Genomic DNA, 27123 nt, shown 5'->3' on the forward strand with positions numbered 1-27123 from the left:
TTCCATGCAAACATGTCCGGTTTGCAGGGTTGTTAGTCCTGTGGTTCTCAACCGTTCCTGGTACGAGAGTCAACTTAGTTCTGGGATAATTTTTCTGAACTGGTATTGAGCTTTTTCCAAAGCAGATGTGAGTATCTGAAGATGAGGTGTCTATATCTACTTGAATATAATAGTCCAAATGGAGACATACCAGAGAATTGTGCAGTTGAATAACTACCTTCTTTTCCTTGTAGTCAAAGGTGGGTAAAGTGGGTATAAAGAAAAAGGGGGTAGGCTAAAGCATAAGCCTACAAATTTACAATTTGGGTACAAATGCACTGTACAATTAAAACACATTCACACATGTACTTTGACTTAAAAGTAGCAAATTAGCTACTGTATTTAATTTTGATCATATAAATCATACTTTATACAGCATATGTTATATATATTGCAGATAAATGATAAGACCATTCTCAAAAGTGGCACAGACTTCAGGGAATTTTCAGTAATTACTCTATCTCAGGAAGGAGCCAATGTCAGTGTTGACATTGAGAAAGTTGTTGTAGACTCAAAGTTCGAACCAGATGAAGAACTAAAAGAAGCTCTTAAAGAATATGAATGTAAGTACAGTAAATTTAAGATACTTTAGAAAAAATAAATTGAGGTAGGTATAGGCCTATATTGAAAATAATATGCACTTATAATACTTGTCATCACAAACCATTTCCACTCATTCTTTAGCTTATGGCAGCACTGCCAAATCAAACTGATTTTTTTTATAAGGTGATGCAAAATGATTTTAGAGTACACATTTTGGAATTACAGCTGTGGTGGGTGAAAAAATGGAAGAGTCTCTCGGTACCTTCAGTGTGGAACTAGATGGAAGATTCTCTTCAATTCGCACATCAGAAACCAATTTAGGCAACTTTATATGTGACATCATCATGGCAGCTTGTAATGGAGATGTTGCAGTTATTAATTCCGGAACACTGAGGTCCGATAGAATTCACCCAGTTGGGGATTTCACGATGAGAGATTTAATGACAATTCTGCCAATGTTGGATCCTCTTATTGTCTTAGGAGTCACTGGTAAGTTTTGTATAATATGAATTATCTTTCCACTTTTGATGCCATGCAACAAATGTATGAATATGCATAAGAGATACATCATACAGATTTATCCATTACCTGCATTACTAATTTGTTTTCTCATATGCTATAGGTGAAAAGCTTCTGGCTGTCCTTGAAAATGGGGTGTCTCAGTACCCAAAACTTGAAGGACGTTTTCCTCAAGTAGCTGGCATACAGTTCGTGTTTGATCCTGATGCTGAGCCAGGGTCAAGGGTGATTCCAGACTTGGTTAAGGTTGGGGACGAGTACCTGAACCCGGATACTGTTTATCGGTTTGTGACGAAGGCTTACATGCATCAGGGTAGAGATGGATACAATGTACTGATAGACTGTCCTATATTGGTAGGTTTCTACAATAATAATTTTGTTTAACTCTTAGAGAGTGCAGTGCTCTCAGTTGTGGGTCATCGCTATGCAGTTATTGAAATATTTGAAAACAAAATATGTATATAAATTTCTTTTTTTTTTTGCAAAAAGTTAAAAAATGTCAATGCAAAAATCATTACACTTTTTGATATAGAATTTCAAATTAAATTCTGATTCTAATATCAGTTCCCAAAATTTTGATAGTTACACCTTAATTTTGTATTTGATTTTCTAGTAAAATTGAGTAAAAACATCTTATTAAATATGGGTGAATGAAGAAAAATAAGAACCTGTCAAATAAATATTTGTGTAATGTGCCATTCATCTAATTAATGATTTTTTTTTTATGTACAGTATAGTAATAAGGTTGACCATTTTTTTATGTAATAATAACCAAAGATTACAAAGGTTGATAATTACAGTACAGTGATTTATAAGCAGTTTTCTTAAATTAAACTTAAATAGTGATAAACATTGTACAACATAAGCCAGATTCACCCCAATGAATCAAAATAAATCGCATGATGTAGGCTGTTGTCTGAAGGTCAATAGCAACTAGAAATATTTTCGGTACCATTTGAATTATATTTACATTGGTAATAAACTCATAACATGGAAAGGCTTAGTTCAAAAAATTTTAAGTTTTGCTGGGCCTATATACAGTACTGTACAATAATAATAATAATTTATTTAGGAAAAGTACATAAATAAGTTGCAGAGTTACAGTACAAACATTCTGTTTGATTTAATGATTTAAAGATAAGAGGTAGTACATACAATACCTAAAGCCACTAGTACGCAAAGTGTTTCGGGGAACAATTTATTATAATACCCTGTATAATAATATTTATTATAGAAAAAAATAAATATATTTATTATAATTTATAATATTATAATATAATTAATGTTGCATGAATATTACTTTTTTATAATATTATAATATAATAATATATTTATAATACTGTGTATTATATTATTATAAATGTAATATGAGCGAGAGCGTAGATGAACGAGATTGCATAACTTAGCTCGTGAATTAAATGATTTATGAGATAGTGTTGGGATATACTAACTGATATACTATTGCTTGGAACAGGATGCCTGTTAGGCTTATCTAGGTACTCATTGCTGTGGGTGAAGGGTGAAGCTATTCGCACAGTCACTCCGAGTTGCCAAGAAACTAAAATCCCTTAGAGTTTGTGTGAATCTGTGATGTTTCAGAAGAAACCCTGTAACCTAGACGCAGCCGGTTGCTATACAGTACTGTATATAGTTACCGTATTTGCTATGACATCGAGCTTAAGCTTAATGTTGTAGCAATGCATCGTATCTGCCAGTACAGTAAATACAAATTCACACAAATTAGATAATCTTTGATATTATTTGTTTGTCATTTGGAAGAAATACTGAAAATTTCCCTTCACACTAACATGCAATTTTTATTAAACATTACAGCAAGATGAAGAACAGTGTCCTATGTTGTCAACATCCATCCAGAATCATTTTACTGCCATCCAGTCACATATGGGCAAGACTCGACGAAACTCAACACACAGACAATCACTCGTACTGCTGTCCAGGAGGTAATGAAAGTCTAACCAATTTAGCTACATAAAGAATTATCTTTGTTTTTGTGTGAATTTTTTACTGAGCACTTACTGTTTATTTCTTAACCATGCTAACACTTAAGGATGAGAGACTTATCTACTGTAGTGTTGTGTTATATTGATAAAGCTGACCTGAGTAATTTCCAAATAAATAATTGTTGTGTTGCTATCTTCCATGTAAGTCTATTGAAGCAATTTATGCATTTGATTAGTTAGAATGTGCCTAACATAATGCCGCATTTGACTATTAACAAGGTTTTGCTTGGGTTCATTAGCACCTAATATATACCGACTAGACTACAAAATTTTAGTGCACCTTAATGGCTTTAAATAAAACCCTCACAGACACAGTCTTATCCGCCATGATGACGATATACCAGCAGCTGCCAGATCCACAACCCACAAGGCTATTGGCCGATCTGTGTCAACAGATTCTGCCTTATCATCTGTATCATCAGAGTCACTGTGAGTTCAATACCAAGTGATGTATGTGAATAAATGTTTATACTTTGTGTATAATTTAATAGATCAGCAGGATGACAGCAGTGAGATTTATATCAAATATGTATGAATTATTAAGATTATTTTACCATAGGTATTTTTTTTACATACAGTAAGGAAGAAGAGTAAGGATTTTGACAGTTTTTTACATAATATTTATGTAAATTTAGGTGCTGCAATGGCATAACAAGGGTAGGGTGAGAGAGGTGGTCTCCCTCAGGTGGCAACCAGAAATAAATTTTATTTTCAAGTTGGTATTCCCTTGTTTGAGTAACTAATGGTAATACTCCTGAAAATAAATTTGAAAGCTTTGACGAGATATAATAGTTTCCTTACAGTTCATGAAGAAAAATTTGTTTAGTGTTAGATCAACCCAACCCACACATGAAGAGACAAAATTGATGGCATTTCAGTCTATCCTGAGACCTTTATCTAGTTGCATTCTATCACTTTAATAAGGGGTCAAGGAAGATCCAAAATACAGTCACTTTCCTTCCTTTCCATATGTGGGTGTTGGGTTACTTATTTTCAGCCATGTAATTGAACCTTACTCTCTGAAGTGTCAGATTATTTAAAACAACTGCAGCAGTAATGAAGTGTCAATTTTCCAATTTTATTCTGTCAAGAACATGAAATTTTCAAAAACCATTTCTGCTGGAATTTGACATTTATTTTAATTTGGTCACTTGCAACAGCTCGAGCAAGCGGTCACGCTTCAGCTCATCAAGACAGGAGAGTTTCCACGAGCTAGAGGACCTAGCATGCAAATTAGCACCGAAAGTGGATGGGAGAATAATTATTGCCACTGATGAGGTGAGTGCATTCATTAAAATATATATTATAGAATTTTATACCTTGTAGATGATCATACAGTATATATAATAAAATATTTTTAATATTATAAATATAGTGTTTAAAAGAAAAAAATGGGTTTAATTACAATGTTGGCAAAATAGGTAGTACATTTGGGCTTCATTCTTAACTCACAATCAGGACCCCTTTGTTTTAAATCCCAGGTGGAACAGAAATAGTTGGGCATATTTCCGTTCACCCAATGCCTCTGTTCAGCAAGTAGTAAAGAGGTACCCAGGTATTAGTCAACTGTTGTGGGGTTGCATCCTGGAGGAAGTTTAGTAGTTCAAAGTTGGCAAGAGTGGGGGATTACTTTGATACAAGTCTAATGTATATACATGTACACAGGCTGCCTGTTCCCCAACAAAGTGAATTAATGGCACTTACCATGAACAGTATTTTGGCTACACCTTAAAATTAATTTGAATGATGGATATTACATTTTAGGGTAATATTTAATACCAAGAGATTTACCTTACCACATACACTGTATATCAACAAATTAAATAAAAATTAGGAAATTAAGCTAATAATTTAAAGTTTTCTGTAAATTGTCAAAATTAAGAGAAAAGAAGGCACCATGTCGGGAAGACTATGTAGCACAGTTGTCTAGAGTGATACTTATAAATGCCAAAGAGTGTAGACTACTGTATTCTAGATGCAGCTTTAGTGGTAAATATTAGCTTTAATAAATTTTTATTATTTTTCTATAAGGTTGCTAATCACGCATCGCGTTAAAGGAACATCCTACAATTAGCAGTATCGCTATGTGATCAAGTCAACCCATCCAAAATTATATTACAGCAACAATTGGTCAAATGGATAAAATTAACTTTTTTATTCCCAAAAGTTCACATTTTGTATTATTGGATTATCTCAAATGGCAGGCTAAAAAGTGCAACAGTGATTATGCAACCTAACCTATCTTAGACCTAAATAAGCAATTTAGACCTAGTTTATGCCATGTGTCATTTAATACATAAAAGACATAACTAGGTCCTAGGAAAGTTAAGGTTTGTGTGTTGCCTACTTTCTTGTGCCCTCTACAAAATTAATAGTATACACCATGAACTCTCTTTGGGGTGCAACAGTTCATAAGTTTAACCAATAGTTGCTGTAAGTACGGCACTATCACTTTCGGACGACAGGGATGGATAAAGTTGATGGCTTCAGACATGTTATTACTAATATATAGGAAAATTCAAGAAAATATAAGTGCTTATACAATGGAATATGAGTACCGGACAGGGCAATAACCCCATGGACATACAGGTGTAAGGATGTGGCAACTCCATCGCCTGTCAGCCAATGGTGAATGCTGCCTCACAGTCCCTGTGTTAAAGAATGTTGGGCTGGACATTCCTCTGCTTCATCTACTTCTGGCTAAAAGCCAGCAGTGAGCTAGTATCATAATTTGATTTGTTTATCATGCAAACCTCCCTGTCTAGTGGGCAATGGTGGAAAGGTTAGTCATGCACATTTACTACCCAGTCAGCGAACTGGGGATATTTTGCTACTAGGAGATAAAAAGAAATGTGTGATGAATGTATGAGCAGTGTAACCTATAATCATAATATGGGGTGCATAATAAACTAGCTGCCACTGGTAGCAATACTCAGTCAAATTTCAAGGCTAAAGCCCAGGTGCCCCTCTGCTGGTTATAGTAATGAGTACTTCACAGGATTACTATAATAATGAGCACTACAAGGCCATACTGTAGTAGAGAGTACTTCTGGGGACTTGCTTAACTGAAAATATTGAAGGGCTTCCTGATAGTAGTGAGTACTGCAGGGCCTCGCTAAATGGTCTCGCTTTATACAGTACTGTCGAACCTCACTGCCAAAGGATCTCGCCCTAGTACTGAGTTTTGCAAGATCACTATAGCATGAATGCTGGAGTGAAGGGTTTCACTCTATTGCAGATGAAGAGTCACAATAACGTAGCTGAAAATTTTGACCAAACCACACACTATAAAGTGAAGAGACAATGACGTTTTGGTCCGTCCTGGACCATTATCAAGTCGATTACAATCGTCTTGATAATGGTCCAGGACGGACCGAAACGTCATCGTCTCTTCACTTTCTAGTGTGTGGTTTGGTAAACAAAGGTTTTATTCTAATATTCAGTTTTATATGAGCTCACTATACCAGTGAGCACTATATACTGAAGTGTCTAGTAATTAACATTGCAGGTCCTCAATAACGAGCATTTGTTGCTTTTACCCTCTAAAATTCAGCTACAGTATTTTTTCAGTCAAGTTAATACTCACTTAAAATTAAGTAGAGATCCTGAATACTATACTGTATAAATGGTAATTTTGTATCAAAATGTTCATTCATTTGTTTAATGAATTTTTTTACCAACACATACAAACATAAAATTGATCTAAATAACTGTTGTTACTTTGCTAAAATTATGGTTGTTGCCAAGTTATACATAATCAGAAATGTTTATAACAATATATTTAGTCATTTCTTAAAATACAAATACAGTACTGTATTGAATTTTTTTCTGGAACTACATTAGCACATGTTTATATTTCTAGCAATAAATGTGTAACTTTTTCAACTGTACTGCCAACGTTGACCTGTTTTTCTGCTGTTTTTGTTTCTGCTACATGTACCTAAAACCCCTACCCCCCAATCCCCCTTACTTCAGACCATCATTACCCGGCTAAGAGCCCAGAGGGCCCTTGAATGTGACATCCCAGAAGAGGAGAGAGAAGCATAGATTTACAGGTAGAATAGTCAAGTTGAATTATGAGCTACGGTGAAGGGTTATGATTCAGGCCATGTTTATGATGCTAACTTCTTAACTGAAAGATAACTTTGAATAATATTTTGACATAATACTTCCATTGAGCTTTGCGTAGACTATTTATGACTGGTTAAAAAGTAATTTAAGGTAAAACAAGTCACATTGTAGAATTTTTGTTTTAACTGTACTCATTGATTTGATAATCACTTTATTGCAGTAAATTGATAATCATTTTCACTCCATTTCCTACTTTCATGGTGAAGGTAATTGTTAACTATGTTAATTAGCTTCAATCTTATTACTATTGGAAATTTTAAATATTTTAATTGATTACCAAATTCTCTAGTGGTGAAAGATAACAATTTTGAATATCAGGTTTTTTTACCTATACACTGAAGATAAGTATAGTTTCATTGAAAATGTACATGACCTAATTATGAAACTCAACATTTCCAGTCAAAGTAGATGTTAATATGTGTTTTGCCCTAAAAGGTAAACATGGCCTTGATCAATTTAATTTTTTTTCCTATTTCTGGAATCTCTCTCTCTAGCTCTTGGTGACAATTACCAGTTATAGGGGCAGAAACGACCTAATTACAAATGTTGACACTTAACACTTTCGCGACCCGGGCGTGCGGTCCGCGCGTAACCACGAACTATTCCTGGCGGTGCGGGCGAGCGCTCGGTGACACTAAATGTGTACAGGTATATTCGTTTCAATTTTCTCACCTTAATTCTCATGCTACGTCGTTCATTTCGGTATTATTGTGTTCGCAATAGAATTCCCTACATGTGTATATGCATATAAGGTCCAAAAGCCAAGTGTGACTCCCCACAGCAAAGCCTAAGTTACACGTGAGCATACAAAATCAGTCAAATATGTGTACTTGTTTCAGTTTTCTTACCTTAATTCTCGTGCTACGTGGCTCGTTTTGGTATCATTGTGTTCACAATTAAATTCCCTGCAGGTGTTGTATATGCCTATATTGTCCAAAAGCCAAGCGTGACTCCATTTAGCAAAGTCTAAAATTACCCGCGAACGAGCACCAATTTACACATCACAGTCAAATGTGTATACTCGTTCAGTTTGATAATATCAATTTTCGTGTTACGTCTTTCATTTTGGTATCAAATTGTTCGCAATAAAAAAGGCACATATTTTAAAACTAGTCTCATAATAATAGAGCAATAAATGAAATTTTAACAAATATTTTCATTTTGGACAATCATCACAAAATTATTTATATCTTTCCAGTGTTCTGACAAATTTTCATGTTACATCTTTCATTTTGGTATCAAATTGTGCGCACTCTAAAGGCACTCATTTTGAAACTATCCCGAAGTCGATCAAATAATAAATGAATTTTATACAAATACTTTTTCAGCGGACGCACATCATGTCCGATGCTCGGACTCTAGAGAAAAAAAATCGGACGTGAGGGTCGTTCGAAGAGTGCGATAGTGTTAAGAGGCATGTAATAAAGTACTGCACTATGGTGACTAACAACATACAAGTTTCTGTCCCTATAGGGTAATTTATGCCAAAATATATTTCTCCGTTACTTAAGGGAAACCTACGACCTCCTTTAGTCTTATTTGATCTGGCCTAGGCAATTCTTGTATGGCAAAATGAAGGGGGATTGTTTGCACAGCTATTCGTTGGCACAAGGGAAGCATTGTATTACTATATTTACTGTAATCCTACTCTTCACCACTTGGGCTTTTTCTTGTTTCTGAATTTCTCTCTTTTTTTTTTTTGTAAAAACTGCCATCTAAGTAATTTTAATAATTAATTTACAGTATTACAGTCACTTAGTTTGCAGCATGAGCTATAGCAACTTTTTTTTTAATGCTGACATGGTATGCTATCCAGAAATACATAAAAAAAAAAATTCACATTTCAGTAGGTACTTGAAAAATGAAAGTTGATGAAGTGGTATTAGATATGAATTGCACAGAATGATGTATTTTGTTTTGTATTAATGCCTCGGAACTGTCTCGTGTGGGTAATAGACTTTCTGCAGTTACCTTCATTCTTATGTTCTTAATAAATTGTATTTCTAATTTTGTACTTGTTGATTTGGAATGCATGTACTGTACTCTCTGTTGATGAATAAGGTCTTTTAGTTCATTTAAAATAGAGATGTTGAGAGCCATTTCCTGGGAATCGGCACAAGAAGACTGAAGCCAGTCCTTTTGATGAATATTGAAGTTTCCTAAAAAGATGACTTTATTGCTAGGACAAGGTGATAAAAAAAAAATTCTGACTCATGAGCAAGATACTCAAAGGAATTGGAAGTTTGGGTAGGATAGGATAGCATCATTATCTTATTTACACACGTTTCCCAATTTTGTGGGGTGGGAAGGCATAATCCTAGAAAAACCTAGAGTTGAATGTAATGAAATGCCTCTTTCTAGAGGAACTGTGGTGACTTCCTGAAGCTATCTTGCCGAGACTGCTCCATTCTAAAAGGTCACAATAGTAGTGTTCTGTTTGGCCTGCCGAGGACCAGAACCAAGACCTGGCTTCTCCTCAGAGGTACAAAGAGCTAGCGACAGTTCACTATGCCACTGAAAAAACACCAGAAAAAACTCCAGGGGTGCCATAAGCACAATCAGAGAACACTGTATAAACATTAGAGGTCCACGGTTGTTCAACATCCTCCTAGTGAGTATAAGAAATATTGTTGGAAACAATCGTTGATCTCTTCAGGAGAAAACTAGATAGTTTTCTTCAACAAGTGCCGGACCAACTGGGCTGTAGTGGATATGTGGGCCTGTGGGCTGCTCCAAGCAACAGCCTGTTAGATCAAACTCTCACAAGTAAAACCTGGCCTCGGGCTGGGGTTGGGGAGTAGAAGAACTCCCAGAACCCCATCAAGCAGGTATCAAGCAGATTAGAGAAACTGATATACTTAGTCTTCCACCTTGCCTATCGGATGTCTTGAGGTTGGGTAGGCCAGAAGCAAATATGGTAAGAATAACCATTGCAAATTTTGAGCACAGAATGAAGATACTAAAACATGCCCACAAACTCAAAGATCTCGAGGGGGTATAATCAAGTATATATACTGTATCTGCAGACCTCGCTATAGAGTAGCAAAAAAGTGACTGTGCTAAGAGGCAAACTGAAGGAGTTAAACACAGAACGATACAAAAATGTACAGCTAAAGATCAGGAGAGTTCAGGTTTTCCAGATTGCCGATGGGGAAAAAGTCAAAACCCTTTACCCAATCAGGCAGAGCTAAATCTACAGTACTGTATCTCAGATGACAAACAGGTTTGGAACCAGAGCAGAAATATACAGATTAGTACTGTAATGTGCTAAATACACATTAGCAGGAGCAGGTAATGGTAATGTGCTAAATACAGAAATCTCACCCCCCCCCAGGAATAATTTCAGGAGTATAAGTTGTTTCAACACAAATGCAAGAAGCTTAGTAAATAAATTTGACTCATTATGTGCATATACTGTACTAAGGCTGAAAATCCCGACATCATTCGGATTGGTGAAACATGGGGTCGAGGGGACAAATAGAAGGTAAATTCTATCTCCTGGAATACCACCCACCATTCAGAAAGGACAGAACAACAAGAGCAGGTGGGTTGATACTGTATGTGAAAGAAGACCTGGATGCTACCAACAATGAGAAACTGAACACCATGGGTTCCTTAAAAGTCAGTATGGTGCAACATACGATGGTAGCAAAATGACCATGAGAGTATGCTACAGGGCTGACACAGCAGCAGAAGAGGAAATTACGGATTTGCATAATGTGATCAATGCAGCATCTGAAACTCAAACCCCTAATGATGGGGAACTTTAACCACGAGATCATAAATTGGATCAACCTAACATCACAAGCAGAGGGTGAACACTTTCTGGACCTTGTGCAGGACTCCTTTCTCGTGTAACATGTGGTAGAGCCCATGACGTGGGAACAGTATACTAGATCTTGTGAAAAAATCCTCAAGGGCCGTGATGAGGGTTTGAACCTTCATTTTGTGCTGACTACAGAAGAGGGTATGATTGATCAAATTCATGTGGGGGGGAACAGCTAACCCCCTTGTGCGACCACCATATTTTAAGATGGATTACGAATATAGAAACCCACATAAAGGTCATAGGTGATAAATTTCTAGATTACCAGCGAGGTGACTATCATGGAATGAGAGAGGAACTGCAAACCATCTCTTGGAGGGAGCTGATGGGCAAACATGGCATGGAAGCATCATGGCAAAATTTCAAGAGGTTCATCACGGAACTCATTCAAAAATATGTGCCGAAGAGAAGGAAGACAAGAAAGAGAACTTGATGGATAACACAGGTTGTAAAACAAGCATTGGTACCCAATAGGAACCTCTAGAGAATGTATAAATCCATGATGGACATCATTGATTATGAGTTATACAAAAGGGCATTAAACTTGGTCACTCAGAAAATCGGATCACCCAAAAGAAACCACGAAAGAAAAATTGCCCAAAACATAAAGAAAGATCCAAAATCATTCTATGTCTATATAAGAGGTAAAACCAAAACAAAGGACTCAGTTGGACCCTTAATAGATCAGACTAACCAAGCTATAATGGATGATAAAAGGGCATCAAACACTAAATTATCATTTTACATCAGTGTTTAGACTCGAAAAGTTGGATGACATCCCAGCGGTGTGATTTCATCAGAGTTTCGGACAAGGAACTCGGCAGTCATACTATAGCGCCCACACAAATGTTTGAAGGAGAGGAGGAAAATGAATTTAGGGATATACCCATAACATGCAAAGTAATTAGAAAGAACATTGACAAAATAAAAGACTCTAAAGCCCCAGGTGTGGATGGAATCCAGTCTAAAGTCCTAAAGGAACTGGCAGAAGAACTATGCCTGCCACAAACTACTTTTTCACAAAATCCCTGGATCAAGGGGTAGTCCCTCTAAATTGGAAACAGGCAAATAAGGATAATGCAAATGTTACCCCTATTTTCAAAAAAGGCAGAAAGAGTTCAGCAGAAAACTATTAGCCGATCAGGTTGACATCACACATCTGCAAGCTCAGTGAGAATCCTCAGGGAAGTAATCATTCACCATCTTTCAGTGAACAACCTTGTACAATCAACACATGGATTTGTTAAAAACAGATCCTGCCTTACAAATTTGCTCATATTTTTTGAAAAAGGTAACTAGCTCCTCAGACAAAGGTCTACCAGTGGATGTAATATACATGGATTTTGCTAAAGCTTTTGATAAGGTACCACACAAAATACTGGCAAGGAAATTACAGGCCCATGGAATAAATGGTAAAATATTAGAATGGATAAAACAGTAATTGAAGGAAAGAAAACAAAGGGTGGTGCTATATGGAAACAAATTGAATGCCCAAATGAGCCATAGACATATTGGAAAGAATTTTTTTTGTGTCAGAGTATGGATGAATATGAATAAATGGAATGCATTAGGAAGTGATGTGGTGGAGGCAGACTCCATACAGTTTCAAGTGTAGATATGATAGAGCCAAATAGGCTCAGGAACCTGTACACCAGTTAACAGTTGTGAGGCAGGACCAAAGAGCCGAAGCTCAAACCCCGCAAACACAACTAGGCGAGTACATGCATATACCTGTTTGTTTCCTACTTTGACAGGGTAAGATAACTGCTATAGAAACTAGTGTGTTGTTAAGCGCTTAACCACTGAAGGTGATTCAGATGCTTTTACAAGCTCAGGTTATAGTTACATCACATACATTGAAAAACTGATGTATTACATAGTCAATCTTGGGTACAAGTCCAATATATCATCAAGTGTTCCAGTATTCATATAGTATTCAGAGTTCAGCATACCTCAGCCCAGGAGGGTAAAAGTCAGTCAATATGGGACATTCACAATATAGTGTTCGAGGGAGTGCATGTTTTCTCTTTCACAAAATTGACACATGGTGCATTCGACATTTGGGTTTTGAGAGAGCTGCCAGATACGTCTATATCCCAGGCATATTCTGGTCAATACAACATCACATTGTCTTGCTCTGTAAGTTCCATATATGAATGTCTCCTCACAATATTTATCATAATGTTTAATGCTACAACTTTCAGGTCTTTGTGAATTTGTTAGGTCAGTAAGATTTTCATTAGATATTTAAGTATTCTCTTTGTCACTGCTAATGAAACACCCATATCAATTTCTACTACTGTTTTTTTACATTCTGTCCTTGCAAGCATGTCAACAGTGTCATACTGTATAAGGTTTTGAGCATGTAGATTGCACACAAAAATGGGTTTTGGTCTTTTACATAAAGCTAAATGCTAAATATAAATTTAGACTGTAAAATATCCCATAAGTACAGTCGGGTTCATTCTTGACTCAATCTTGACTTAACAGAGTAATGTTAAGAGCAGCAGCCAGCCCCGATATGTTTTATAAAACAGACATTAAAGTTACCATTATCTCTAGCTCCTGGGCCACTCAAGGCAAGTACTGTATACTGTACCAAATGTAGTGTTAAATCATGTTAGTTTATACTACATTTTAAGGTAAGTGAATATTGGTAATGTAATGCAAATGTTTGGGGTACATTTTCTCCTACAAAGACATGACAATAATTGCACATTGAAGAAGGGCACAGAATCTTTGGCCTGGAGCATAGTTTGACAATATGTCTTTGTGTCTTTGTAACATCCAAATTATCAGTCTTTATTTACTGTACCGTATTTAACTTTTGTTTAATAATATATAATTTACATATACATATGAAAACACACAAAATAGGCTTAAAACAATTAAGGTTCAACATTATGTGTGTTTCAGTATTATAATATGGTTTAGCACAATAGTGGTATTAGAGATGAAGGCAAATCAAATACTGTTCTGTAATTGTAGTGATTTGTTAATTATGTTTTTATGCTTTTGATTTTTTAAGAGAGCTAGACTGATATAAACAAAACTATGTTGGGTTATCCTTCCCAGTATAAAGCACTAAATGTAAATTTAATTTTTATTATGAGAAAGATATGAGCTTCGTGTGCAGAACTTCACTTGGTACTTTGTATCAACAGATTGTGGAGAATTTCCGCCAGAAGCGAGCACAACGGAGCGTTTCAGTCATAGAAGAGGAAGATGAACCCACAACTCCCTCGACACCAAAGGCTCCTTCAACCCCATTAGACTAATGTTGTTTATGCAATATCAACACTAGTTATTGATGCACAGTTAAATTTGTCTTGATAAGATACATATATGAGAATACCACAAGAATTAACGTTATGAATGGAATAATAAACTAATTTAATGTATAGTACAGTACTTAGATATATAAGATAAATAATTCCATGACAATTTATTTTAATTACACTGACTTTTGATGGTCACTTATGTTAAGGAACCTCAAATCAAACAAATTTAATGGAGATGAACACAAAAAAAATGCTGTTTTATTAACGGCATTATTTATTTATATTTTGTATCTTGCATAGAAACTTTACTATTTCTGTATACGACATTTTGAAAGTCCTAAAGGAAATGTCTTCATTTATGGGGACATTTCCTTTAGTGGTTAGCTTAAATAATTCACCATTCTCTGATAACACTGAAGAATAACTAACTGGCAAACAATGTATGTGAGGTATGTATTCTATAAATGATTTTAAAGTTTTCACACTAGAACAGAACAGAGGGCTGCCTAAACAGATGGGGCGTTTGAAACCAAGACTGAAGGATTGTAAGATTATCAGAGACCAGGTAGATAAATTATGGACCTACTTAAGTGGAGAATACAAAAGCCATGGCAACTAACAAGATTTCACTATTGATACCAAGAGAAGGGGGTAGAACCCTGTTTTGGCTACATAATAAACACTAATATACAAAAAAATTAAGTCACCTACCTGAACCTACCCACCTACCTGAAATTAGGACCTACCTGAAACATGCACAGTATGCAAGGTCATGGGAAAGACTGAGTCTAGCAGAACACCTAGGGAGAAGGTATCTTTATAACAAAAAAACAGGATGGGTTCTGGAATACCAAATCCAGCCAAATTCTACTATTCATAATAATTCATTGGGACGGAGCCAGAGTTCACATATACATGTTAGGCTAAACACGTTTTGTAATTATCAGACAGCCTTTGATACAATACTGGGTATTAGCTAGCATACAAATAGGAAAAACAGGTGGGGGTGGGGGGTGACTGAAAATATTAGAGCAAATAAGTGAGTGCTTCAATGTAAATATAAAAAACAGCAACAGTCACAGTAAGGTAAGAGTCGTCAAAGTACTGTAACAGAATATTACTAGTGGAGTCTTATAGGGCTAAGTATTATTACATCCAGATTTAAGCGAATCATCTCCCAGAGGTGATAAACTTCTGATAAATATTAATTATGATGTAAAAATGATGAGGATACACATAAAGGAAGACTGCAAGAAGCTTTTGGAATACCTTAACAGACTGCAAGAAAGGTTTAATATTAAATGGCTACTCGAGATTAACTCTGCAAGTACAAAGTAATGAAGATGGGCACATTTTTACTCAATAGGGACAGTTTTACTCAGTAAGGACATGGTCTTCACTCATTGAAGGCATAGTTTGTCAGTAAAGGCAGGGATTTCAATATCATATAATCAGTAGATTTGTAAGAAAATGAGGATGTTGTATGAAATTACTAGTGGTTGCATCTCAGATTTAAAGGAATTCTTCAAACTAATTATGTCTGGACGAAAATTTCTGTAACTCAATAGGTTTGATATTATAACTTGTCAATGATGTGATATAAATTACAAAATTGGTAGAATTTAGACGATTGAGAATTGCTGTTGTATAGTGCTATACTGTATATTAAGTTTTAAGCAAGATTTGTGATAGAAATACAACTATCATTTGATAACATAGTAGGATCTCTGTAGGAGCTGGAAATAGCAAGGCTGTGAATAAAACTGTACACATTGTTGTAACATTACAGCAATTTATATGGTGCTATGGGAAATATTACTTTAACCAAAAAAATCTGCATTCATTCTAAAAAGATCAAATATTATTAGTGTTTTACATTTATCTATATATCAAATATATACAGTATTTGATATATATTTTTCTTATTAATTTTGTCAATTCAGATTTATTTTACCATAAACTACAGCAACTTGGTTTTGAATGCTTTATGTAGACTAAACCACACACCAGAAGATGAGAGGATTCAAAATTCAAATGTTTATTTAGGTAAAGTACATACATACAAGGGGTGATACAGATATTGATGAATTTATAGATAGAGCTAGTACATACAATGCCTAAAGCCACTATTACGCAAAGTGTTTCGGGCAGGGGAAATGACAATATGATGACAACAGTAGTCCAGGATGAACCAAAACAAGTCAATTGAGGTGACACAATCTACTTGATAATGCAGGCGATGAGTCACAATAACGTGGCTAAAGTATGTTGACCAGACCACACACTAGAAGGTGAAGGGATGACGATGTTTCGGTCCGTCCTGGACCATTCTCAAGTTGATTGTGTGGACGATCACACAATCGACTTGAGAATGGTCCAGGACAGACCAAAACGTCGTCATCCCTTCACCTTCTAGTGTGTGGTCTGGTCAACATACTTGATAATGATCCAGGCTGGACTGAAACATCGTCGTCTCATCTTCTGCTTGTGTGGTTTAGTCTTCATATCTTCAGCCACATTTTTGTGACACATTGTCTGCAAGCCTTTATGTAATAAAATAATATTTATCAACTAATATTGAATCATCATACAAAGACGCAAATTCTTACTTGAAAGAAATATTCTTTGGTACCCTGTAATGTGTGCCTTAGAGGGAGGGGGTATCAAACATGTTCAGTGCTTGTTTTTCATTGGAAGAACAAGCACTGAACACAGCCTGAAGGATAAACTCGGCTACAAAGAGTGTCGACTGCATGGTGTATAAACTAGTTCACGCACCATAATTTGTCCCATAAAATGAACAGAATGCCCTCAACCACAAGGTTGTACAGAAGAATCCAAGACTCGTGTACTACCTTAGGGCATGGCTCTCCACCCTGGTAGCCTGGCCTCTCAGGGATGAACTCCCAAACACACCAAAGGAGGCAACACTGAAGGCTGCATAGGCCTAGGGAAAGTGACCCCAGGCCCATGCAGCTTCAAGTGAAGATAATGCCCAGTTCTCTCAACAGTGTGGATTGAAAACATGCTCGCGACATAAAATTCCAAAAATTAAGAAGGATGTGTTGGCAAAAAAAAAAAAAAAAAAAAAAAAGAGAGAGAGACCCATAGAATGGAGTCCTTAGAATACCTAGCATGTATCTTAGAGAAGAATATGAACTGGATGACTGACAGGCTAGGGAAGGCGAGAAGTTGACTCTGGTTCATCAACTACAAAATTGAACGCAAGAATTGGGATGCTGGTTTTGCTGATGGCTGGCAGTTTTGTGCATGCATGTCGAGGGTAGTTGCTTCTTGCCCAGTTTCGTATAATCCTTTTTGTTTCGAGTGATTCTTTTATATTGTCTTTTGATCAATTTGATGTTTTGTTTTCATGAAACGAGTAGTAGTTCTGAATTGTTTAGTTTCCTTACGGGGTGCTTTCTTGGTGAGGGTGGTGATGATAATCCCATGCTCGCTGTGCCTCTTAGAGGGGTGCAGGTTCTGGCTCTGTAAGGCAAATAACACTCCTATGACTGATGTTTCTATTTATTGGAAAGCTACAATGGCAACATAGCTTCAGGGAACCACTGGAGCTTCCCCAGAACATAGCCGTGGGCTAAGAATCCACCTTGCACAATTCATAATGATGGTTTAACCTTTTGACCTTGCAAGTAACATTACATAATAATAGTCCTCATATACATATACACATACGAGAATGAAGTGCAATGGTGCACTAATCAATGAAAATAACCCAATATTTTGAAAACATGAGGAAATGAAGACTACTTTTATCCCAATGCGGTATCCTCTTCAGCAGTGAGTGAGAATAATGACTGTAGCTTCTTTATGGCATCAAGTCAGGCATCCTGGAAAGAGGTGCAAGCCTCATTATTCTCGTTCTCTGCTGAAGAGGATACTGGGTTGGGATCAAAATATACAATATTCCTCGTGTTTTCAAAATAGTAGATTATTATTTTCATACATATCTTAGTCAAAAAAAATTTATTATTGAGTCTTCTAGTACTGTACTATGCTTGCTTAATGCTGCCTGTGTTGTTCTATGTAATACTGTTACTCGTAAGACCTATGATGTAAAAACTGTTAGATGAACTTTTGACCTGGATTCTACCTTACAGATAGGGTGGACAGGCCTATGTGTCCCCATTGGACTGGGTGAGAGAGTATAGTTAGGCTTATGCTTTCCTTTTTGGCCAGGTGAGATAGGATGAGTAAGCCTGTGTCTTCTACATTTGGCTTAGAGATGTATAGAAAGCCTTTATGTATGATTCCAAATTACTGGTAAAAAATACTGATATTATATAAGGATTCATGTATATATATATATATATATATATGTACTTCATACTAGATGCATATTATGGAAATTATACAAGGGAATCCTTATATAGCATGATTCAGAGTGTAGGCCTATCTTGAGGTTATCTTCTTCTGCCATAACATTTTGTTTATAAAAATTCTTATACAAGTGATGACCCAATAAATGTTTCAGTGATTCAATTCAATTAAAATTAGAATAAAATAAAGTTTCCTTTATTATTTGTGAAATGCTGAATATTTGATACATACAAATATTCATAAATCTGCTGTGATATACAGTATGTGCAGTGTATGTTAAGTGGAATACAGTATTTATGTTATGATAAATTTCTCAATAAAATACAGTTTTGGCCTGTTAAAACATTATAAACCTTAAGTAGGGGAACCAAAACGCACAATGAATGCTGGTAAAGTATGCATAAATATCCACCAGTGTGTGATGAGCAAGATTATTGTTAGTGAACAGTAATGTGTTAAATGCATCGCAGCTCCGGAGTCAAATATACACGTGGTTTTGATGTCTATATACCAGAATATTCAAATAATTTCTAAAGGAATCACAAGGAAATGTTTCATACAGTAAAGAAAGAAAACAGATAAAACTAAAGTATATATATAACTCAAAGGATTAATACAGAGCGAAACTCGGTATTATGAAGGAAACTTGTCAAACAAAGTTGTTGAAAAAAAAGTAAGTAGCACATCATGCTAACTGTGTTGATAATATTGCAACAATAACAAATGCCTCAACTATGGTTGGCTGTAACAGATGCTTTGTGTCCTGATTACTACTTCAGACTCTCAATTTGACTTCAGCCTTTAGTTTAGCTTTTAAGTTTTAATAGTTTGACTTTTACCTTTTGGAATTCTTTCCAGAACGTTAAGATATGCAGCCTGGTTCACATAGCTGCACATTTTATAATAAGAATATTGTTGTCCTTATGTAGACTAGTTTATATGATGTACTCATTACGTGTTTACTCTATGCATGAAAATACTGCACATTCTTAATTTGTACGTATTGATTATAATTTAATTAGCACTTGTGTGTACTGTAATTTAATATCTACAGCAGCTGTAGACAGAAAATATAAGTAAAATGAGTCTCTGAGCACTTCTTATACCCATAATAAAGTTCATCAAATACTTTTGATGCTACATGTAAATTAAAAAGAGGGTATCAGTGTTACTTTACTTTCCCCCTGTATTCATTTGCACTACAGTGTTATAATAATTTGACAAATATACACTTATATGATATGCAAGATATCCAAATTTGTCGTAATTCTTTTATGTGATATATAACTTGCCCAAAGTTATATATTTTAGCAAACTAATTTCTGTCATGTCTGCTGAAAAGTGGAATTTGACAGCTGAACAATGATACTGGAAAGTAATTAAAATTTTTGCTACACTTTCTGGAAAAAGTGAGCTTCACTGATAATTTCATATGTGAATTATGCTCCAAAATATTATATTTAAGAAGTTATTCGTTAAAATGAAGTTTGCACACAACCTAGAAAGAAGCATGATATTTTAATGTCTCATGCAATTCAAAGCTAGAATGGTTGTAAAGGTCTATCTATGCATATTAAATTAGGCTTATAGAGAACTTTATATCTTAAGTGTTGTCCTGATATTTTGTGATAATGAACAAGTACTGTATCTACATACAGTAATATCTCTATGTACTGTGTATGCATGTGTGTGCATAGCTGTGTGTAATTACCTAATTGTATTTACAGGATGAGAGCTACTCTCCTGGTGTCCCTTCTTCCCAGTAATCTTTGTCGTATAACGCTTTGAAACTACTGTTTTGGCTTCCACCAAATCACTTAGGTTGTTCCAACCGTCTACCACTGATATTTTTTAAATCTGATAAAACCTTCTGATATTTTTTTGGCACCTTTGTTTCCTTAGCTTGAATCTGTGCCCTTTTGTCCATGAAGTTGCTGGTTTCAAGAATTTCTCTTTGTCAATTTGTTTGATTCCTGTTAGTATTTTGTAAGTGGTGATCATATCACCTCTTTTCCTTCCATCTTCTAGTTTTGACATGTTTAACGCCTTCGTAACTCTAGGTTTTCAGTTCCGGAAGCCACTTTATAACATGCCGTTGCACCTTTTCCATGTGTGTGTGCGCGGGCACGCACGCACGCGCGCACACACACACACACACACACACACACACACACACACACACACACACACACACACTATATAGAGTGCATGATGGACATCAGATTTGTCGGGCTGACTGGTGAGAGGAGACGAGAGTTCGGGTAGCTCCCTGAGAGATATGTGGTAACAGTTCAGACAACACTTTAGCTCCCTTGTTTATGTACCTACCCAATCCCCAATATGTGTACCTAAGCCATATAATATTACCATTGTTATCAGTGCTGGGAAGACGGGACACCACGAGCGTAGCTCTCATCCTGTAACTACACTTAGGTAATTACACACACACACACACACACACACACACACACACTGTGTGTGTACTCACCTAGTTGTGCTTGTGGGGATTGAGCTTTGGCTCTTTGGTCCCGCCTCTCGACTGTCAATCTTTCAATCGACTGTCAATCAGGTGTACAGATTCTGGAGCCTAATGGGCTCCATCAAATCTACATTTGAAACTGTGTATTGAGTCGGCCTCCACCACATCACTGCCTGATGCATTCCATTTGTTAACTGCTCTGACACTGAAAAAATTCTTTCTAATGTCTCTATAGCTCATTTGGGTACTAGGTTTCCACCTGTGTCCCCTTGTTCGTGTTGTGGGTCCTTTGACATGTTGGTTTAGAAACTAATTGTTTCACACATCCAAGAGTTTAGCTCTCCAAGAGATTTATTTAGCTTTAGTTTAGTTTGTGTGTGTGTGTGTGTGTGTAATTACCTAAAGGTGTGACTGCATGTGGGTGTGCATACATGTATGGGTACCTGCATAGCTACATTTCTGTGCATGTTTACACGCTGGTATGATATGAATTGTTAAGGTTTAGCAAATTTGTTGATTTCAAATTTATTTTTAATTAATAAACACACATACCTGTACTATCTAAACAACCTCTCCTCTTACAAATTACGTCTGAATTTGGTCGTTTACTCTGTTTGGCCGAAAATGGACATACTGAACTGTAATTTAAAAATGATTTTTGTTTAAATAAATTTTAGATTTTTTTTCCAAAGCAGTAAGTTATGGGTCCTCTGGTAGGTTAGGAAGGCAGGAAATTCTCCTAAAGTTTCAAAACATCATGAAAAACATTAATTGAATGTTTCCTCTCCTAACCCTTCCGAGTAAGCCGGAGGACTCGAACAGAAAACGGGACAGTACATCACTTTCATGAGCCGATTTCATTTTAAATCACATCCATTTTTGGCCATAGCCCGCATACGAGCGAAAAGAGATGCTATTTTTAAGAGGATGGGTTGATCTAAATGTAAGGTGCTAATCTGAAACTCGTTGAATGGCAACATTACATTTATTGTTATTCTTTTAAGTTAAATTTTATGTTTTAATGTAACTGTAACATTACAGTATTATAATAGGAATCCATCTACCTAATGAATATCTAGTGATAAATATTTAACATTTTATAATAGTGGGTTGCCAGCTGAACCTATAGGCTGGCTCAACTGTGCTATACTGAATGACAGACCTATATGCAAGTGTACATCAAGACCTCTGTATGTAAATGGGAAATTATTAACTATAGAATTTTGTTGAATGATTACATATATAAATAGAAGGGATGCATTAATTACCCAAAGTGGTTCATGCTGTTGTAACAATAAATTTATACCCCCATGTGCAAAATTACACTATATCTGAAGCTTCGCCTAAACAATGCCATTCCTACCCTCAGAATTCTGCTCTAGTCTAGCTATAACTACACTCAACAATCCCTTATGAACTCCAATTAATAATCCCTATTAGGAATTGTATTATTATAACTATTTAGACAATGTTACATATTTAAATACTACTCAGTCCATTACCTTTAACTCAAAACTACCTATTTTATGACGTGTTACTTTTTTATGAGTATTATTTACATAGACATGTGATTGATTGTGTTTATAAAATATATTCTTTACATAATGGAAATTACTTGTTTGATCAACCTAAGACAATTTGCTTATATGCATCTCCTCGGGCAGCTCGTTCTCCAAAAATGGGTAGGTAAATGTAACAGCACAAGTGCAATTATGTACTATTCATAGCAGTCAGGAATTGTACTTATTTTCACATAGTATTAAACAGTAATGGCAAATATATTGTGAATATTTGAGTTTACCTGAAAAGCTGAATAGAAAACCACAACCTAACTTAACCTTCTTAGTGTTTGAAGATAAGCATTTTATTGCTTCTTAATTACAATTAGTACTTAACTAATAGCTATATTGATATTACAGTTTTATAAAACTAACAAAACAAAACTAAAATATATCAATAAATTGTAAAGTAACTCAGGATATTTTCAAATTTTTTATATAACCTCTATTGTTTACATAGATATGGGACATACTCAGCCCCTGCCAGTTTGGCTTCCGGTCCCAAAAGAGTACCAATGATGCAATCATTAGTCTCCTTGACATTATCTACTCAGCCCTTGACAAAAATGAGTTTCCGATTGGACTCTTCATTGACCTAAGAAAAGCCTTTGATACTGTTAATCACAACTACCTCTTACTTAAACTCCAGCATTATGGAATCCGAGGCCTTGCCCTTGACTACATCCGATCCTATCTTAGTGACAGACACCAATATGTAACCATCAATGATACAACTTCTTCCACTCTACCAATTACCGTTGGAGTGCCACAGGGCAGCATCTTAGGACCTCTTCTATTTCTTATATATATAAACAATCTGCCTAATGTCTCTAATATTCTCAAACCTATATTGTTTGCTGACGATACTACCCTTATCTACTCAAACCTCAACCAACATACACTAAATAATGTTGTGAATAATGAATTAAAAAAAGTCCACTTATGGATGTCAACGAACAAACTAACATTAAACATCGAAAAGACTTACTACATCTTATTTGGAAGCAAATCATCAAATGCAATTCAGCTACAGATAGACAACATTAACATCAGTAATAAAAATGATGGCAAGTTTCTTGGCCTATTCCTAGACAAGAGACTCAACTTCAGCACCCACATTCAACACATAACTAAGAAAGTCTCTAAGACAGTTGGTATACTCTCCAAAATCAGATATTATGTTCCTAACTCTGCTCTCCTCTCACTATATTATGCACTAATCTACCCCTATCTTAATTATGGTACCTGTGCATGGGGGTCTACCACTGCAAACCACCTTAAGCCCATCATCACACAGCAAAAATCTGCTATCAGAATAATAACTAACTCTGCTTTCAGACAACACTCAGCTCCCTTGTTTAAATCTCTAAACTTGCTAAATATTAACTCCCTCCACACATTCTCTTGTGTCAACTACATTTACAAAACCCTGTTCTTAAATGCAAACCATGCTCTGAAACTCTCCCTGGACAGATGTAATAGGACCCATTATCACCACACCAGAAATAAATATCTCTTTGATATCCCCAGGGTCAAACTTAATCTGTGTAAACACTCTATGCAAATTAAGGGACCTAGTCTATGGAACTCACTCCCTAGTGAATTGAAAAACTGTAAAACTTTTGCCTTATTTAAAAGCAAAACCAAAAAGTACCTAACTTCATCTATTTAGTTTCCTACACTGAGCTTTAAATTTGCTCTGTACCTAGTGTTACCCAATCTCCTAATTTTTATGTAATATCAAACAACCTTATCATTGTGTTCATTGCTGTCTTCTTTTATGTGCTAGCCATATGCTGTATTGTGACTACCAATTTTTTGTCAACTACCATTCAAGCTGTCATTGCAATCAATCTTATATTGTTTCTGCTGTATTGTGCCTACCAATTTGTTGTCAACTACCATTTTAAGCTGTCATTGCAATCAATCATAGCTACCTATGTGCTTTAATATACTGTACCTATAATTTTCTCTCATCTTTTTTTTCATTCCATGTAATCTGTTATCATTTTTTATCTATAAATTTTGCAAGTATTTACCTCCTTAAAATTTTCTTAGATTAAGGACCTGCCCGAAACGCTGCGCGTGCTAGTGGCTTTACAAGACTGTAATTACCATATTTGTATCCTCACATTCCTTATGTACATTCTTGTATATGCATAAATAAATAAATAAATAAATAAATAAATAAATAAATAAATAAATAAGTTTGAAAAACTTAAAAAGAAATTCCTGATATTTAATACTTGTGTATAGAAAATTGAACTTGAAAACTTCATCCTAAAATTCTGCAACCCATCCTCGAATTGACAGTACAGTTTAATACTAATTGTAATAAGCACATTTCCTTACTGTCATAAATGTTACATAATTGCACATATGGGGCTGTTACATTTACCTCCCCGTTTATTCTCTCCATTTTCTGTTAAGACACTCAAATTTAGGACGAAATTTTTAAGTCAAATTTGCTGCACACAAGTTTTAAATATCAGGAATTTATTTTTCAATTTTATTAAGCAATAGAGATTTTATACAAATTTGGAAAATATCTTGAGTTACTTTACAGTTTATTGATATATTTTAGTTTTGTTTTATTTGTTTTATAAAACTGTAATATCAATATAGCTCTAGCTTAAGTACTAATTGTAATTAAGAAGCAATAAAATGCTTGTCTTCAAACACTAAGAAGGTTAGGTAAGGTCGTGGTTTTCTATTCAGCTTTTCAGGTAAACTCAAATATTCACAATATATTTGAAAGTACCGTTTAATACTAAGTGAAAGTACAATTCCTGACTGCTATGAATAGCACAGAATTGCCCTTACTTGTGCTGATACATTTACCTCCCCATTTTTGGAGGATGGGCTGAATTCTGAGTGTCTTAACAGAAAACGGGGAGAATAAATGGGGAAATAAATGTAACAGCCCCATAAGTGCAATTATGTACTATATATGACAGTAAGGAAATGTACTTATTGCACTTAGTACTAAACCGTACTGTCAATTTGGGTTGTCTTGGTAGTCTGAGGTACAGTACTTGCATATATGTAGTCAGCAATGACTAATGTCAGTTTTTAACTACATTACAGTAATAGTTTCAGGATTTTCAGCAATACAAAATTACCTTGCAATATAGAGGAGACTCTGGAGGATACTCCAACAAGAGAATATAATAACAAACCTTACAAAGGAAAAGAAAAAGCCTGGTAATAATTATATTGAGAAAGTAAATTGATGGGCTAGGTGGTAGATCTAGGCATTTGCAGAGTAGAAATATTAGTTTATTTAACCTGGGAGAAACTTTGTATGCATAACCATCACAAATCTCCAGTACTGAAGGGATACACTATATTGTATCCAGTTGTTTTAGGTTTAATACTAACACCCACCCATCGTGTCAGCAAGGCGGACAGCCCGCCTGCTTTCATACCTCACTGTATTTCCCACTTTTATACTTCCCTTCACCTATGCCTCTCCCCCCTCTTTACTAAAAAAAATACTGCATTACAACATTTACAATCTCTTAGCCCTTAGAACATTGTCAGGAGTTTAAATTGCTTCTACACAATTGCCAGAAGCCTAATAAATATATTTTATGCAAAGTAACTCACCTAGTTGTGCTTGAGCGGGTTGAGATTCTCGACTGTCAATCAACCAGTGTACAGATTCCTGAGCCTATTAGGCACTATCATATCTACATTTGAAACTGTATATGGAGTCTGCATACTGTACACTGAGGCTGACAATCCCAGCATCACTGATATCAGGATACCAAAGAGGGACAAGAAAATTTAAGAGGAATGCCATCATCCAGAATACTATCCACCGATCAGGAAAGACAACACAACAAGAGCAGGTGGTGCAATGCTATATATGAGAAGAGAATTTTAATCCAGACCACTTCTTTACAAGATTAAATGTAACTCACACAAGGGGGCAACAACATCAAGCCACAAAATAGGACAGAAAACTTGAAATGCTTTTCCACCCACCCACTGAATCCCAAACTTGAGTAACCTTGGAATTTACGTGTATCCTTGGAATTTATACAAACTAGAGCTACTAGTGAAGTACATATATAGTAGAGCAAGCCTGAAATATACAAAACCAATAATAGTACAGTGGTCTAGGTTCTAAACTCTCAGCCAGGAATCTCAGCTTCGATTCACGGGTAAGACCGAAATGGTTTAACACATTTTCTTTCAATTTGATGCCTCTGTTCACTTGGTAGTAAATTGGCACCTGAAAGTTAAGCAACTGTTGCTGGGTTGCATCCTGGGGAGGGTCAGTAGTTAAACCTTGGGAGATCTTAATACAAGCCTACGTACAGGCTTCTTAGCCCCAACAATGGGAATTATTGCATACACACCTTGGAACACACACATA

General features: G+C 35.6%; 1 protein-coding gene across 6 annotated transcripts in view; it reads left to right on the forward strand.

Moving 5' to 3' along the window:
- The window catches only part of LOC123757602 (mannosylglucosyl-3-phosphoglycerate phosphatase), a 119627-nt gene extending 96836 nt beyond the window's left edge, over positions 1–22791 (forward strand). For 4 of the 6 annotated variants that reach the window (XM_069327201.1, XM_069327203.1, XM_069327202.1 and 1 more), the window contains 7 exons: positions 437–602; positions 808–1071; positions 1205–1455; positions 2935–3062; positions 3432–3551; positions 4283–4400; positions 14244–22791. In XM_069327201.1, coding sequence (XP_069183302.1) covers positions 437–602; positions 808–1071; positions 1205–1455; positions 2935–3062; positions 3432–3551; positions 4283–4400; positions 14244–14357 — 1161 coding nt within the window. In that variant the 3' untranslated portion in view covers positions 14358–22791. Of the gene's footprint in view, positions 1–436; positions 603–807; positions 1072–1204; positions 1456–2934; positions 3063–3431; positions 3552–4282; positions 4401–5153; positions 5429–7097; positions 7178–14243 lie in introns of those variants that run through there. The other 2 variants (XM_069327200.1, XM_069327204.1) reach the window with 2 other exon arrangements.
- The last annotated feature ends 4332 nt before the right edge of the window (positions 22792–27123 follow it).

This window comes from Procambarus clarkii, chromosome 19 (genome assembly GCF_040958095.1).
Source record: "Procambarus clarkii isolate CNS0578487 chromosome 19, FALCON_Pclarkii_2.0, whole genome shotgun sequence".
Classification (NCBI taxonomy): Eukaryota; Metazoa; Arthropoda; class Malacostraca; order Decapoda; family Cambaridae; genus Procambarus; species Procambarus clarkii.